The sequence below is a fragment of the Primulina huaijiensis genome, chromosome 10, assembly GCF_012295235.1.
Source record: "Primulina huaijiensis isolate GDHJ02 chromosome 10, ASM1229523v2, whole genome shotgun sequence".
Classification (NCBI taxonomy): Eukaryota; Viridiplantae; Streptophyta; class Magnoliopsida; order Lamiales; family Gesneriaceae; genus Primulina; species Primulina huaijiensis.
In genome coordinates, this window is record NC_133315.1 from 18,643,816 (window position 1) to 18,661,429 (window position 17,614).

A 17,614-nucleotide genomic window follows, 5' to 3' on the forward strand; every position below is an offset into this window, starting at 1 on the left:
AATAGTTAACAAAAGCTGATTACTTGACAACAACAATTAGATATGTAAACAATTCAAACCAAATCAAACAGTATCATATTTGAACTTGGCTCGTTTAAGATTGATAGAGGCTCGAGCTTGATGATAGCTTGATTCGAGCTTTTATCATCAAGCTCGAGCTCGAATTGTCTTGAAATTACTAAGCTCGCGAAAAGTTTGAGCTCGCTTCGTTAAAAGCTCGTTTATTATGTTAATCAAGTCGGGCTCGAGCTTGATTCATTAATAGTTCGTTTATTATGTTTAACAAACATGGCTTGAGCTCGACTCATTTTCAAGCTTTTAAAACATACAATTGAGACTGATTTTGAGCTTGATAAAAATTAAATATATCTATAAATTGACAAATAAGCCGAGCTCGAGCTTACGAGCCATCTAAATGACCCGAGCTCGAGCTTTCGAGCCTATTAACAAACATGTTTACAACCTCACGAGCCGAAAATCTTTAGGCTTAACTTTGATTTGATTAAATTATCAAACTTTAGCTTGACTTTATATGATTAACAAACGAATTCATACGACTTTTTTATTGAGTCGAACTCCGAATAGCTCGCGAACGGTTTAGTTAATTTACATCTCTAACAACAAACCAATTTACCAGCTTTAGGATGATAATAGAAAATCTCAAACTCGATGATAAAATGACTCATCTACTTGCAAATCGACTTGACTAATTTTATACCGCTATGTTATCCCAACTGAGAAATTGAATATTAAAATAATACAGAGACAGGAATCATGTCCTATAATTTGTTTAACTATTTATCCGACAATTGTGCCATTTTTTGGCACAGAATTAGCTGAGGAGATCAATTAGCTCAAGCTTCACTACTGAGAACAGATGGTCGGTTATCTCTTTTATTGGCAAAAGCAAAAGAAACAGCATCCTTCTTCCCAGCTAGTATACTCCACTATTTCATGCTACCAAATTAACTTCCAAGATTAATCATAAGCTCTTATTGACGACGGAAATTTTAATCGTGCGGATCTTAGAGGATCTATGGATATCCATGCATTCATCAAGATCAGCATCACATGTCAAAAGCACCCACTCTGCATCATCGTCCAGGTATTTGATGTCAACTTTACTAATGATATCGATATCAAAACGCCTTAAAACTTCTTGTTTCAAGTCTTCGAAACTCGACAGATGATGCAGACTGAAACGGATGTTTTCTTCCCTGAATGACGCTTTCACTTTGTAAGTAACCATCTCATTTTCGTTGTTGAGATTCTGTCGCATGAGTGGAGCCTCGGCAGTAGCATGATTGTTGATGAAGATGTTTTGGCTATTCGATCGAACCAGAAGCTTTGTTTTCTCTTGGCCCAAGTCAAGCAAATTTGCATGACTAGTTGCTCTCTTTAGAGAAAAATAGTGACTTGAACTCGAATTGTGACTGCCCGGAGAAGAAGCTGGCATTGAGGCAGTGGTTGCAGGGATTAACAGGCAGCCATCTGGTTGGGTGTTCACCTGTTGCAAATGAGAGCTCGCGTTTGTTGTTGCAAGTGGTCTCTTTACGGGTATATCCGAAGGAGAAACTAATTCTGGGAAATTGTTGTAGAAAGAAGTGAGTTTCATCGAACCCTCGGCCCCTTGGACTGAATCCATAACAAGCTGAAGCTTCCTCAATGAATGGCCTACTTTTTTTATCTTTCTTGAAGGCCACCGAGTGATCCCATGCTGTCTGCATATCCGTTTCAGAGTAGTTGGGCAAACTGAAAAATGCCAAAAAATGAAACACAAAATTCCTTGTGAGCTGGAAAGAATCATATATTATGCAAGAAAAATCAAGAAATACAATGAAGCATGTAAAATTAGAGAAACGATAAATGCATTTTTTTCATACCCCCTATGTTTTTGGCAGCATCTTTTAGGCTCCCAGCAAAATATTGCCTAAGTACTTCCAAGCTAACAGTCTTCTCAGTTTTGATCTGTCTCTTTTCATTTGTTTTAGCACCAAAGGAGAGATCCCCACTAGAAGGGGCGAAATTTCTGCTACTCCAGGCACTCTCTTTGGGTTCAGAAAGACCCTTCTCCAGTAATCTACCTGCTGAAGTGCTACCTATTTCTTTACTCGAAGTTTCTTGGACCAAATCTTGATCCAAGAGAACCCGCAAGCTCTGGAAATTTTGTCGTACAACAGATAACACTGACTCGAGCATCACCTGCTGATCTTCCCCAGCTTTGCAGTTTATAGGGAAGAAGAACTCCAGAACAAAATCGGCCGTCCCCAAGTGTGTACTTCGGACTCGTATTGCAACAGCAGCAGATAAGTTAAACACCCTCGCATAATGTGAAAGAGGATAATCTGCCTTGCTAAAAGCTGTTACGTCCTCAGAAAAACATGGCTCATTAGTCAAGAAGGCTTTCCCAGAAACACCTTCGCCTTTGAGTAAATGGTGTTCAGAACACGCCTCATGGAAGCCAGATACTCGCGAATCAGCCACATAGCTGGCAGAATCTATGGTTGAAACACAATGCGAATATTTCTCTTCAGATAGGCAGCACCCTTGTCTACCTTGTTGAGTACACAGCGCCCATGTCTGTGCCAAAGGCAAGTTATGCATTGTGCACACGTACTTCAAAACATTCCGGATTTCAATCAGCGTAGATTGATAAGATTCATTGTGAGCCTGTGTTGAAAATTGTATTGTAATTATTAAAGTACATTTAAATTCAAATGATAAAATGTGTGAAGAACTAAGTTGAAAAGTTTTCAGTCTTACTGTAATACTGGGAGAAGGACTTGGAATATGGGAGCTCTTCAAATCAACAGCCTGCAACAGAAAATTTAGTTCAAGAAGAGATTCTCCTTCAAAATGGTCAAAATGGGCCACGAAAACTTGTTCTGAAAATAGGGAGCCGTATATCCAAGTAACACTAACATGGAAAACTTCAGAAAAAACAAGCACTATAGTGAAGAACAAGATGAGACCTGTAGAGCTTTGCAGATGTTTTCAAGTTCAGGACGATAATTCACTTTCTGAGACATTGTAACAATTTCAACCACCCCCAAGCAACGACCACTTCCTGGTTCAAAAACAGGAAGTGCAAGTGATCCTCTAACATCATAATGGTATGCATGATTAACACGTGGATACTCCTCCTGTTTGAAGAATCGAACATCTGGAGTCCATTCCGGTAACTTCTTCAAGAAAACCCGACCAGGCAACCCAAAAAATCCTCCTGATTCCACATCTGCTGAAAATATATAATTTTTTGACACATCCCTGTATTCTGCAAGGTTTTTGCAGTCTGGATCTAGTGAAAATGGTTGATTATTAGTTATAAGCACTTGCTTGCCTTTTTTCTTTATGGGGATCCATATTTGAATTAACACAGCTCTCTCTCTTACGCAGTCTTTCAGGTGTTCAATAGCCTGGTCAAATCTCTTCTTCACAGAGTTAATTCTGTCTGGCCCAACCAGGAGATTTGAATGGTGATTTAAATCAGTGGATTCATGGATTCGAGCTTGACAACTAGCAGAAAGATCATCTTCCATTTGAGGGGGATGATTAAAAGAAGACTCGCCAAAGAAGTTCGATTTTCCCCTACTTTCTTTCAAGAAATCTTTATCCTGATGTCGACTATTTGTTTGCGAACTATCAATGTTCTCATCCAGTGGAGGAGAAGTTAAATGATGATTTGAAATAGGCTGCCAAAGGTTTGATCCATCACAAGTCTCAGTCTCTAACCAGAATCCATCGTACAAGATTTGATCCATCAGGTCGAAATCAACTGTGGAACCATCACCATCTTCCATGATTAGTGATATATAATAATGCGCACTCTATCCTCCAAATTAACCTAGACCATCCAACTAAAATTCAAAGAAATATGATCCAATACAAAGAAGCAGCCACAGATTCAACATCTACCTACATCCAAGAAGAGCTAATTCACCAAGAAAGTCGATAAACTGTACATTCTTACTCTTAAAGCAGTAAAGCAGAAACGCAAAGCAAGAGACTCAACCAGGCCCAAAAAAAAAAGAGCTTACAAAACAGGCGTTAATATTTATTAAAGCACGTAAAAAGGGAAAGTGTATAATCATTTGGCTTCATATGGATCTTATCGCTAATCAAAATCCATAACACCATCCCAGTATTCGGACCCGACATTTTATCATACAACTGACAAACAAGAAAAGATATAACAATTTCTTCAAGAACATAAATGGGTTTGTGGATGACTAAGCGTAAAATTAAGAAAACAGACACGGAAAGCAAATTGAAAAACAAAAAGAAAATTAAAGGAAGCACTAACCTCGACCAAGAAAACTTATACGAAACCGCCAATTCGTACGTATTATTATCCAAAACAGTAAAAAGATTTCAGCTTCATCCAAACTTAAATTTTTTGTCTTTTCGATTTATTCTTCGCCTCAAACTTCTATACGATGCGAATTCTAGGCCCGTTTCAGCAGAGTTAACACAGTACGAAGAATCTCTCACTTCTCTCCTGCAATTCTATGAATCTTTGTGTCCCGTTCGTACAAAAAGTTTCGGATAATTAATTAATGGCAATGACATCAATTGTTGAAGATTGTCAGCAAACTAAACCCCACGTGAAGTTAACATACATGCTGACTCTTTAACTCTAGTTGCTTAAATCTCATTCCCAGTTAAAATGTTTTATATTTATTATTAATTTCATATCATTTTCATTATATATACTAGTACACCGACCGACGTTATAATATTTTTTATAATTGATTTGATTTATAATTAAATGAAGATCAAAATATAATTATAAAAAATAATAAGGGACTACACTGCAATTTGGATATATAAATTAAACAATAAATAGAAAAAGAAATGAATAAAAAAATGATCAAGACCCATAACATAATGACTAAGAAACAGAATTTTATCTTTTGATCTACATATAATTTTATTAATATATATAATTATTAAAACAGACCATGACATCAAACGTTAGTTACTCTAAGTTTATTAAAAGATTAATTTAAAAAAAAATTAGAAAATACTGTTTTCAAGCTTTTACTTGAAGTTATCATCTAAATTTTTTGAAATAAACTATATTTCACTATTCCATCGAAATATAAATGAGAGATTAAATTTGATACAGTTTTTTCTTCTTTTTTTCGAATTATATAACAATATAAATTATATATCTTTAACGTTAAACCGAAGACAAATTATTGGCGTGAACAGGAAATGGCTCTCCAATCACCGGAGGGCCATGGCTAATATTCAAAGTCATCTTCGACACGCCGCATCACATCCAAAAGCTGCCCCCCTGTCCGACCAAATTAATAATTAGGATTAATAAAAATAATAAGGATTAATAATTAACAGTGCTAATTATTATTTTATATATGTGTTTCAGTTTAACGCAGTGATCACGAGTACTTCTGACAAACGATACTAATTAATAAACTGTGTTTCTGCAAAAGCAGCAGCCCCATGCTAAAGTTTCTTTTTGGGAAACATTGTTTAATGATTCCAATCCTTATTACTTCGAACTTAGCTATTAGTTGATGGAGATGATAGGATTGTTTTGTATAATAATAATAAGAGTAGGTCTCTTGTGAGACGGTCTCACGAATTTTTATCTGTGAGACGAATCAATCCTACCGATATTCACAATAAAAAGTAATATTTTTAGCATAAAAAGTAATATTTTTCATGAATGACCCAAATAAGAGATATGTCTCACAAATATAACACGTGATACCGTCTCACACAAATTTTTGTTTAATAATAATAATGTTGTGATATGATGTTTTTTTTTTTGAGTATAGAAAACAGACTCGTTCAAAAAAAATTATATATAGGACAAAATTGATATACTAGAACGATTCATTTAAATTATTACATGTTTCAGAAACTTACATGTTTCAGAAACGTGATTAATGAATATTTCCTTCAATTTTAACCTATTCGAAATAATAATTAAATGGATTCACGTACATGAAATTTATACCCATTAACCTCCATGCATTAGATAAATGTTCAAGGTAGATTATAGGATACTGCATTAATTGATCATTTCGCCTTTGGTTGTCAAAGACGGTTGTTCCACTACCACAGCAGATCGCTCAATTTTCCACAGCAGGAGATGATCTTACTGCTCTAATAGGCCCCTATGCAACGGACACATTGCTCTCCAAATCCTTGTTCTTCATTGGCATAGGAAGCAATGATATTTTTGGCTATTTCATGGCCAATTCAACATTATATTGTCTAAAGACAAGTTCATCAGCATTCTCATCTCAGCATACTCGGATCACATTACAGTAAGATCGTGTATAGTATTCGATCGAAAAAACGTTTTCAAGTTTAGAGCTAGCTACTTACCAGACACTATACAACCTTGGAGCACGAAAATTCGGAATCATCAGCCTTCCACCAGTGGGTTGCTGTCCATCCCAAAGGCTACTCGAGAAACTCGTTAACGGAGTGGACGGCTGTTTCGGCCCCATGAACGACCTTGCCCTCGATTTCCACTCAGCTGATCTGGACACCCTGTTGGCCAACTTAACCGTGGGCCGGCTTCCAGGACTGAAGTACTCGCCCGGAAACACGTACAGAATGACGATCAATGTCATATCCAATCCGAAGTTCTTTGGTGAGCCATGATTTATTGCAGCTGGCACAGATGGTGTAACTTTATTAACATAATATATGTTGTTGCATATTCGAGAACGTGGATTCAGCGTGCTGCGGATCGGGATATTTGAATGCGCATGGCATTTTGTAACGCGACAGCTTCTCTTTGCCCGGATCGGCGCAAGTTTTTGTTCTGGGATTTGTTCCACCCCACAATGAAATCTTCTAATCTTGCAGCTGAAACAACACTCTACACCGATCCTTCCTATTACGTCTCGTTGATTAATTTTGCTCAACTGGCTAACTTGAAGCTGAAACAACACTCTACACCGATCCTTCCTATGCATGAAAGCAATATTTTTATAACCGAACCGGTCAACTTCAAGATAGCGGTTCAGCTGGTCGGATTTGTTCACGGGACGGTTGGATCATAACATGTTTTTATATTATATAAAATAATAATAATATGATGATAAATAACATATTTTAAGTTCTAAACTTCTTAAATATGTATATAAATAATAAAAAATATATATTCGAATATTTTAAAGTTCAAAGAAGCTCTAATATTACTAAAATAATATTTTTAACAAAAATTAAAAATCTAAATAATCTTATACATAACAAAAAATTAAATTAAAAAAATTTGTAAACAGGTCCAACCGATTTTTTGGTCAGTTGGATTGTTTCAATATAGGTCTGACCGATTATTGACCAATTTTAATTGATTTGATCGATAGTTTTCGGATGAAATCTGGATTGGACTTGTGACTGATTCTTGATTGAACCGGCTAATTCGATTATGAAAACAGTACAAGTATACCATTGGATGTGGTGGAATTTTAGGTATAGTTTGGTACACATGATAGGATAAACATGTGATATATAATATAATGATAATTTAAGGATAAATAAGATGTAAGATATTATATTTAAATGTTTGTTATTATTTTAATAAGAGTGATTAAATTTATATATTAGATTGTAATGACAAAATTAACCTTATCATAATAAATTTTATAATTTCAAAGTTGTTGCTTTAGTTCATATTTCTTATCTGTTTATGCGCCGACAGTGCTTGCATGATTTTTTTATCTTTACCTAATTTTATATATTATGTAAAATATTATATAAAATATGATAATTGAGCCCTTGATTTTGTGAGTCAAGTCAAATATCAATTTTTAATGTTAATCGAGTGATACTAATAATTTTATTGAGATTTATAAAAATCATTTATATAATTATCTCGAGTTCATTTATATAATTATCATATTATATAATATATAAAAATAAATAAAAATATTTATTTGATGAGTGTGTCTCATGTGAGACCGTCTCACGGATCTTAATCTGTGAGACGGGTCAACCCTATCCATATTCACAATAAAAAGTAATACTCTTAGCATAAAAAGTGATACTTTTTCATGGATGACCCAAATAAAAGATCTGTCTCACAAATATGACCCGTTAGACCGTCTCACACAAGTTTTTGCCTTATTTGATTTTAACATGAGAGAACGATAGGGTTTATGATTTTTATATATTGATGACAATTAAGTCATTTGTAGTGCTTTTTATCATTAAATTAAAATTATCACATCTCATAAAAGAGATATTTTATCTCTGTATAAAATTATTTATCATAAGCTCATGAGCTTTCTAAAAAGATACCAAACGTGAGATAATGATGATTATTTATCAATCTCTCTCTCATCTGGTGTACCAAACTATACCTTAGCTTCACCACGTGTAATAATTAATCCTGCCCCGAAAGTGTTTATATGGAATAAATAAAAATTAAGGGTCAATTTACTTTAAATTTTAATATCCAAACTTAAATTTGCATTCACATTATGTCATAAAAATTATGTGTTTATACTCTCTGATCCACAACAAAATATGTTTGTATTTTTTATGATCACACGTCTTTTCTTGGATGAAATCTCCAAATAATCGGATATAAGTATTTATGGGGTAAAATCAACTATTTGTAACTCGAATTAGGTTTTCTTTATATCAATTTATGTATCACATTTTTACTTCACACGAATGACACCATATAAAATATTAACTTCAAACTATATTTTTTGACATCATCAAATAATCATATTTGAGTTTTTAAATGGTAAAATCAAGTATTTTTGGACTCGAATTAGGTATTATTTGTATTAATTTAGGTATCATATTTTTACTTCACGAATAGCATCATCAAATACCACTCAATATCACCTTCAAATTATATATTTTGACATAAAAAATTAATTGAATTTTAGCATTTATGGAGTAAAATTAAGTATTGGTATACTCGAATTAGAAGTTATTTATATCAGTTTAGGTATCACATTTTAACTTCACAGATGACACATTAAAAGCCACTCAATATTACTTGAAATTATATTTTTTGTATCTCAAAATAATCAAAATTGAGTCTTAAAAGGGTAAAATCAAGTATATGTGGGATCGAATTATGTAAATTTGTACCAATTTAGGTTCCATATTTTTAATTCACAAATCTCATCATCAAAGACCACTCAATATTAACTTCAAACTATATATTTTGACATTATAAAATAATCGAATTTGAGTATTTAAAGAGTAAAATTAAGTATTTGTGGACTCGAATTATGTCTAATTTATATTAATTTTGGTATCACATTTTTATTTTATGGATGTCATCATCAGTGTCACTCAATATTAACTTCAAACTATATTTTGACATCCTCAAATAATTGGATATGAATATTTAGGAAGTAAAATCATGTATTTGTAAACTCTAATTAGATACTCTTTCTACCGATTTAGATATCACATTTTAACATCACAAATGACGTCATCAAAAGTCATTTAATATTATTTGAAATTTAAGTATTTTCTTACACATTTGAAGTATTCAAATAACCAAATCAAATATTAATAACATCAAAATAGGTATTTTATCGGTCAAAATAAGTATTTTTTCCATGATGAGTGAGAAACAATATTTTTTAAAAATTATATTTTAGATGAAGAAGACACGTGTAATTTTTGTGGATAAAATAATATATTTATTTAAATAATAAAATGACAAAAATGTAAATTTGGTTAAAGATTTGTGGTTAGGTATTAAACCTTAATGCAAACAATGATAGAATTATTTTTCACAAATTTACCCTCTAATTAGAATAGTACTGATTAATTTTATGCCACGAAACAACACAATTCCTATTTGATAATTGCAAGATTTTGCGATAAATTACAACAAAAAAGGTAGTGTCTGGATGCCATGTTGGCTTCATACTAAGTAAAGGTGTTCAGCCATTTGTCCTTTAGATAGCGAGCGTTACCACAGATGGACAGACGTACGTGCATGTGTATATCTTGTTATTTTGTGCCATCTTCAAGTAAAATCCAGACCAAAATAAAATAATAGAATCCTTGAAATGGCATAAATTTAAAACGACAGATGTGCTGTTCTGCTACCGTACACAAAATTATAATATTTTTTATTTTCAAGAATACGTTCGGAAGAATTTCAAGTTACGTGATAATCAAATACATGAGTATGCTATTACTGCGATGCCCTTATGTACTTACCTGCAAGCATGCAGCTCCATTCTTGTTCAACCGACACGCACGCGGCACTCTTATATTCCTTACAGCTTAAGATTACTGTTGCTTAAATACGAATTCCCGATTGAGCTGATTCGATTCTTGTGGTGCGTTTGATCCTATATATAAAGGCAAAATGTGTTCTTTGATTGATCAATACGTTTCTTGGATATATCTGGAATTCAGCCAGCTGATCGAATAATCAAATTTTCGTTACTGAAACCATCACCATGTCTTCGAAAAGTGAGAAGAAGCCTAGTTCTTCTCTGTACCCTGAAGTGATCCAAAGCAATCCAGATTCAACTCCATTCGCTTCAGACACCAGGAGCAAAAACGGTTCTTCATCGTTATACCCTTCTGTTCAGAAGGAGGATTTGGCAAGAAATATTTTTATAGAAGAGGAAGGAGAAGAAGCCAGTTACGAGGAGGTGAAAAAAGCTTCGCCCGAGTCTTCTGAGGAAGTACTCATCAGAATCCCAGGTGCTATTGTTCACTTAATCGACCAAGAAAGGAGTGTCGAGCTTGCCAGTGGAGAATTCTCTATAATTCAGCTGAGACAGGGTGATAACTATGTGGCCGCTTTAGCTCGCATGGGGGAGGAAATCCAGTGGCCGCTGGCGAAAGACGAGGCGGCGGTGAAGCTGGATGAATCCCACTACTTTTTCACTCTCAGGATCCCGAATGAAGATTACGAAACCGGTGGTGACAATATTTTGAATTATGGGTTGACGATAGCTGCAAAAGGGCAAGAGCCTTTGTTGAGGCAATTGGATTCGGTGCTTGAGAAATTCAGCTCGTTTAAGGTGGAGAAGGCACCGGAAGCGGTGGAGAAAGGGTGGTTGGCCTCGGCGAAAGACTTATCCCCAGCCGAGATGGAGGGGAAAAAGGAGGAAATGGAGAGAAGCGCCTCCGCGTACTGGACAACTTTGGCTCCGAACGTGGAGGACTACGGCGGGAGTGTCGCGAGGATGATTGCTGCGGGTTCTGGGCAGCTGGTGCGAGGGATATTGTGGTGTAGTGATGTGACCGCGGATAGGCTTAAGTGGGGGAATGAGTTCTTGAAGAAAAGGATGACAAAAGGATCGAGTTCAGAAGTTAGTCCTCAGGCATTGAGAAGGATGAAAAGGTAAAATTTTGAAATTAACACAGATATTTCTTCATATTCGAATTGATCTTACTTGGAAGATTATGAAGCTTAAATGTTTGAGTTGTGATTTGCTGCATTTGTAGTAATTAAGGTTCATTCGTAGACTCTGAATTTAATCTAAGATAAATTTTGTGAGATACCTTTTATCCATTTTGTATTCTACTAGTTAAGCTCGTGTACTTGGTGGTTGATGCTCATTTATTCAGACGGCAGTGTTTGGGGCATTGGAGTCGGTTCACTAGGCATAACTTGATGGCCTGCTGCTCATGAAAAATTTTTGTGGAAGATATTGGTTGGAGTTTGAATTGCCTTTCAATATTGTTTCTTCTTAGTTTGATAGTTGGATGCAAATTATCCTTGCTATTCATGCATTTTTGTCCAATCTTGGACTTTTTGCCACTCTGATTATCACTTGCCGTTTTGAAAATTCGAAAATTTCCAGGGTTAAGCAGATGACAAAAATGTCTGAGAATGTTGCTCTCGGAATACTCTCTGGGGTTGTGAAGGTGTCTGGATTCTTCATAAGTCCAGTCGCTAACTCGAAAGTGGGGCAGAAATTCTTCAGCATTCTTCCCGGAGAAATCATTCTTGCTTCCCTGGATGGGTTCAGTACGTATATATATATCTTCACCCAATTCTTACTGATGTTAAAATAATGTGGAAGTTTTATCGGTTCGATGTTTTGATCTTAAATGGTCTATTATTTGGTTTGTATCAACAGACAAGGTTTGTGATGCTGTCGAAGTCGCTGGAAAAAATGTCATGTCGACTACTTCAGTCTTGACCACGAGCCTCGTCTCTCACAAGTAATTGCCTGCCTGGTGAATTTTTTCTTGTACATTTCCACAGCAGGCATTGATTGGTAATCTTGTTTTATTTTACGTTGTTGCTTAATGTAGGTACGGAGAAAAAGCAGCAGAAGTGACTAGTAACGGGTTGGGCGCCGCTGGGCATATTTTCGGGGTTACTTGGGCTGTGTTCAAGATAAGGAAGGCTTTAAATCCCAAAAGTGTGCTGAATCCCTCGAAGTTCATGAAGGCTACGGCTCAAGCTAATTCTGCTAAGTTGAAGGCTAAACCGCAGAATCCATCCATTTCCAATTCGTGAAATCACTTCATATAAGTTGATTTTATTCGGTGCTTGCTGTTTTTTCGAGTTCTCGATAGATAATTTCCGGTTTGTTTTTTGTTTGAAATTTCTGTATTAGTATTGTTTTAGTTGTGTGTTAGTGGAGTTTCCAGTTTGTTATTTGTTTGAAATTTCTATATTAGTATTGTTTTAGGAGTGTGTTAGTGGAGTTCACGTGTATATGTATACTACGTGAAGGGAGCTTGGCTAATCCAATAATTAATGCAAATTTGTGATGTTTTCGGGACTATGTTCTTTTAAGATTTTGGATGTTATCTTTAAATTGTGTTTGGTTCTTTCAAAATATGAATTTGGATTTGGAATTGGATTTGAAAATTCGGGTATTTGAAATTTCATTTGGTATTTGGTTTAAAATTTAAAAATGATATTTACAAATCCATTTCTTTTTTGGAGAAAAAATGATTCGAATTTGGAATTTTAAAATTTTACTAAACTAATCTTAGAAATCATCTAAACATAAATAACCCAAAGAAATGTAGAAATTAATAATTCATTTCTATTGTTTGTGTATGTAAATTCAAAAATTAATTATTATTTACTAATCATAGTGCACATAAAATAATAATTAAAAAATCATTAAACAAATTCAAAATATGAAAATTTTATCAATAATGAAACCAAAACAATCTAAAACATTAATAAATTCATCAACGAATCTAATGCATAATCAAATTCATATTTGGAATCAGAAGGTTTCTTGAATTTTCCAAAAAAAACGAGAGAGATGCCTGGTGGTGGAGCAAAGAAGCATATTAACAAACCACCGAAAGTGCACTGAAGTTTGCGTGAATCATGTTGACTTCTCCAAATCAATTTCATTTAGATAAAAAAATAATTGTATGTTTTTAAAATCCAAATTTTATCAAATTTGATGGGATTTGGATTTACTCATTGAAATATAATGAAATCTCATAAAATTCTAAACAAATCCGAATTCTTTTTTTGAATCACATTACCAAACAGTAAAAATAGGATTTTGAAATCCAAATCCCATGAAATTTTCTCAAATCTTGATTGTCAAACACACTTTAGAGTTTTGTTGAGGTGTCCATTTATTAATGTGAAGACATGTTGGAACTTTACATAACACATGAGACAAGGACTTTCGTGTACATTTAGGTTTTAGAGAACTCAATTATTTTGTTTTGTTTTGTTTTCTAAATGAATTTTCAAAATCTATTCATATATTTTTTTAATCACCTATTTTCTTTTGCTTCTAATATATGATCGATACTAACATAATAACTATAATAAAATTATAAATGGCTTGAACCGGTTAACTTAAATATTGTTTTCGAAGAACCAGTAAAATGAGTACAAGATTGAGCGTCATTTCTTATTATCCGTTTTTTTAGGAGAAGAATTTATTATAATTGAATTTTTCATATGCGATTTTAATTTATATTCGAAATCTTGGTGTTACGCGGATTTTCATCGACACAAATAGAGCTGCAAACAAGTCGATTCGAATTAGAGTACCATATTGGTTGAGCTCAAATTGATTTAAATTTTGTAGGTTCGAGTTCGATTCAAACTTGATCGAATATCATATTTCAAGCTCGAGATCGACTCGTAAAAATATAGAATTGTTTAAACTCGTGCTTGTAAATATTTGTATCAAAATAGAATTCGAGGTGAAACTCAGGCTTGAAAAATAAAATCGAACAATTTATTATTCATAATTTAGTAGCTTGTCAAATACTCAAATAGAATTAAATAAAATTCGAACTCGACTCAAGTAAAAAATCGAAATATTCAAATTTGACTCTAAGTCGATCAAATAAACTCATTAATTGAGCGCGCTTCAAGAAGAAATCGTTTTCTCTTTTCTTTTCGAATAATCGTGATTCTCAATAAGCAATTTCGGTTTATTTTGCTATTTCCAAAAAAAAAAAAAAAAATTCGGTTTATTTTGCAGCATCTTGTCGGATCGTCCAAGTTCCTCATTTTCCTCACGTCGACCGATCGAAGGACTGATTCATACATTAAGGCAGATATACAATATAGAAAATCTACTGAAACAGGATTTCAATTTACGGGTAAGAGTTCGAAATGGCGCGATATGACAGAGCTATAACTGTGTTCTCGCCGGATGGTCACCTTTTCCAGGTGGAGTACGCCCTCGAGGCCGTTCGGAAAGGAAACGCGGTCGTCGGTGTTCGTGGTACCGACACCATTGTGTTGGCCGTCGAAAAGAAGTCCACACCCAAGCTTCAGGATTCCAGGTCACTCTCGCACCCTCTTAGTTGCTCTGTGGTCGCTTCCCTGATGTGATATTTATCTTTTTTGTGATTTGTTGGGGTTGGGATCAGGGAGTTTATGGTTTTGGAGTTCTCTTGTTGTTTGGACTTGTGGGTTTCGTTTGATTTTGTCTTCGTGTGGGTTTTATTTTATCAACGTAATGTTTAGGGTTTGATCACTATTTTTGCTGATCATGTTTTTTGATCCATGGTAGAATTGATTAATTTGTTACTGAAGTTTGGTTGTGATGTGTTTGCTTTACCTCTACCTGAGAAATATTGTAAGTCATGGTTTATTTTTCTAAAGATACCAGCGAAGTACCAATGGTGTCGAAGGATTAGTTGGAATTTAGATTGGCTCTTCAGAGACAGGTGACAATTAGCAGAGGCTTGGATGTTAATCTGGCAGTTTTTATGAATCGTGTAATAGCTTTATTTCCAATAATTTGAAGGGTAAAATTGTTCTAAAGAGGTGGGAAAACCGAAATGTTAACTGTTTTCAAAATGTTGGATTGTGTTATTCAGATACTAAGCTTTCTATATGTATGACTCTTATCATCCTCAGCTTGCACGTTCTTACAATTTATGTTCATCAGTTCAGGGTTCGTAGTACTATAGTTGCAGTTTAAGCCCTTTTATAATGTATCTCCATTTGTGGGAACTTCAGATCAGTGAGAAAGATTGTCAATTTGGACGATCACATTGCCTTGGCCTGTGCAGGGCTAAAAGCAGATGCGCGTGTGCTTATAAATCGGGCACGCATTGAGTGCCAGAGTCATAAGCTTACAATTGAGGACCCTGTTACAGTTGAATACATAACTCGGTACATTGCTGCTCTTCAGCAGAAGTACACACAAAGTGGTGGTGTCAGACCTTTTGGACTTTCGACTCTAATCATTGGTTTTGACCCACACACTGGTACTCCATCGCTCTATCAAACCGATCCATCTGGGACTTTTTCAGCTTGGAAAGCAAATGCAACTGGTAGAAACTCAAACTCTATCCGAGAGTTTTTGGAGAAGAATTACAAGGAAACTTCTGGCCAAGAAACTGTGAAGTTAGCCGTTCGCGCATTGCTTGAGGTAAATTATTCGTGTACATGCAACTTGATGCTTTATTTTTGAAATCTTTTGTTTGATGATGTTAACGGTGCAAAATAGCTGTGCCTGTTCTCTCTCGGCACTTGATGGAAGTGACTGTTGCAATTTATGTTTGTTGTTTTTCAAGCATTATGATATTTTTACCTATTAGTGCATTATGCGGCTTATTTATTTAATTTGTTGTCTTTCGTTCTATGGAAACTTTTGGGTCGCTGTTCTACCGAAATGAAGGATGCAAAATTACTTCATCCTTTATCATTTTTATCCTGCAGAGCAAAATGTTTCTTGTTGATGTTTTATTTTCTCGACTGTTGAATGTGTAGTATTTTATATGCTATAGGAAAATGCGGTTTGTAAGACTTACTTAGGGGATGCTGAATCTCTAAGGTGCCACGTCTTGTTTGTGTGTGCATTTCTTTGTTTTCATAATGTCATCAAAGTAAAATACAAAGATGTCAGGCGTGACGATCTTGTACATATAACATTTTGCTCAAGAACCTCTTGTTTTAATTTTACCATAATTAAACAAGGGTTGGGATATAAATAGGATTATCTGTATATAATGTGCATTGTTGTGTCTCACTACTGATGTGAGTAGTATGAAATGTGTATGATTTCATTTTGTGGACAATGTGCAGTGCACTATTGAGGTGATCTTGTCGGTGTGACGCGGAGATTCACCTTTAAGAATCATATACATCCAGTATTTTTTCTTGATAAATGAAAATTTCATGTATTTGTTATTAGAATGGAGTTTCGAGGTCAATAAATCTTTTGGGTGCTGAGATTTCTTTGTGACTAGTGCGCCTTTTTCTGCCAGTCCTCTGGCAAAAATAGCTATGAGATCCACTAGAATTGATGGTCGATAAAACCTGTGCACCTCCCATTTCATCCCTTCCTGCTTTCTAAAGTACATGTTTTTCAAAGAAGTTTTGATGAATTTCTTACATACTTTCTAAATCAGATAATCTTTTTGTGATACCTCTAGGTTGTCGAGGGTGGTGGAAAAAACATTGAAGTTGCGGTGATGACTAAAGAACATGGACTGAAGCAGCTTGAAGAGGCAGAAATAGATGCCATTGTTGCTGATATAGAAGCAGAGAAAGTAGCTGCTGAGGCTGCCAAGAAAACCCCTTCAACGAAATAAAATTAATGCTGCCGTTTCGAATTCTGGAACTGAAACTGAAACTGAAACTTTGATTCCAGATTGTGGCCTTTTGCTGCTTATGACCAGTTATATTTGTCAGATTTTTTTATCCATATTTTCAATTAGATTATAGATTGTCAATCTCGTCTCCCATCTTACCTTTTTTAGTTTACAACAATGCGTTGCATGACCTCTCTCTTGGGATCTCCATGTATGAACCCTCCGCTTTTAGAATACTCTGTGTTTACAAATACAATAGAAAGGCTTTCTGAGTTTCTTCATATATTTTAGATAAGTATTATTCTAAGGCATAAAGTTAATGGGATTGTAACTTTTGGTTATATCAACTTTGGTCCTTTGTTGGTTAGAATTTTACTTCGAATCGCAACTCAATGGTTGGCAAAGTTCTTTCGTAGCATAAAATTTACCATAGGGTTTAAGGGACCTTATAAGATAGAAATTTTTAATTGGGTATCGAATAATGAGATTTTTGTGTTGTCCATTTTTATTTATTTTTCATCTTAATATTTAAATATCTATTTCTACAGATTAAGTAGAAGAAACCTAGTGGAATTCAAAACTAATTTTTAGGCCATGAGTTGTGTATCTTCGGTTCCCTCTTTCTCAT

The 17,614-nt window shown here is 34.6% G+C and overlaps 3 protein-coding genes and 1 pseudogene across 9 annotated transcripts; 3 read left to right on the top strand and 1 right to left on the bottom strand.

Annotated features, from left to right (window-relative positions):
• Window positions 1-555: 555 nt before the first annotated feature.
• Window positions 556-4,578, bottom strand: LOC140986137 (protein NLP2-like). Of its 5 annotated transcripts, none has more exons than XM_073454157.1 (5): window positions 4,343-4,578; window positions 2,973-3,915; window positions 2,764-2,814; window positions 1,884-2,670; window positions 556-1,752 (listed from the first exon to the last, which is right to left on the bottom strand). In XM_073454157.1, exons 2-5 carry the CDS (start codon window positions 3,798-3,800, stop codon window positions 983-985), a joined length of 2,436 nt encoding a protein of 811 aa, XP_073310258.1. In that variant the 5' UTR covers window positions 3,801-3,915; window positions 4,343-4,578; the 3' UTR covers window positions 556-982. The 5 variants fall into 5 exon arrangements, with proteins under 5 accessions (XP_073310258.1, XP_073310260.1, XP_073310257.1 ...); XM_073454159.1 differs by having other exon boundaries at window positions 2,973-3,775; window positions 4,304-4,578; XM_073454156.1 differs by having other exon boundaries at window positions 4,304-4,578.
• Window positions 4,579-6,011: 1,433 nt separating this feature from the next.
• On the top strand, window positions 6,012-7,046 carry LOC140985973 (GDSL esterase/lipase At5g37690-like; annotated as a pseudogene).
• Window positions 7,047-10,205: 3,159 nt separating this feature from the next.
• LOC140985669 (protein EARLY-RESPONSIVE TO DEHYDRATION 7, chloroplastic-like) lies at window positions 10,206-12,715 on the top strand. Of its 2 annotated transcripts, XR_012176818.1 has the most exons (5): window positions 10,206-11,329; window positions 11,793-11,959; window positions 12,072-12,156; window positions 12,250-12,556; window positions 12,622-12,715. XR_012176818.1 is itself a non-coding variant. In XM_073453546.1 (4 exons), exons 1-4 carry the CDS (start codon window positions 10,434-10,436, stop codon window positions 12,455-12,457), a joined length of 1,356 nt encoding a protein of 451 aa, XP_073309647.1. In that variant the 5' UTR covers window positions 10,206-10,433; the 3' UTR covers window positions 12,458-12,715. The 2 variants fall into 2 exon arrangements, 1 of the variants encoding a protein (XP_073309647.1); XM_073453546.1 differs by having other exon boundaries at window positions 12,250-12,715.
• Window positions 12,716-14,395: 1,680 nt separating this feature from the next.
• LOC140986930 (proteasome subunit alpha type-7) lies at window positions 14,396-17,269 on the top strand. Of its 2 annotated transcripts, none has more exons than XM_073455346.1 (3): window positions 14,396-14,724; window positions 15,407-15,821; window positions 16,828-17,269. In XM_073455346.1, the coding sequence occupies exons 1-3, from the start codon at window positions 14,552-14,554 to the stop codon at window positions 16,984-16,986; spliced, it is 747 nt and encodes a 248-aa protein (XP_073311447.1). In that variant the 5' UTR covers window positions 14,396-14,551; the 3' UTR covers window positions 16,987-17,269. The 2 variants fall into 2 exon arrangements, with proteins under 2 accessions (XP_073311447.1, XP_073311448.1); XM_073455347.1 differs by having other exon boundaries at window positions 15,460-15,821.
• The last annotated feature ends 345 nt before the right edge of the window (window positions 17,270-17,614 follow it).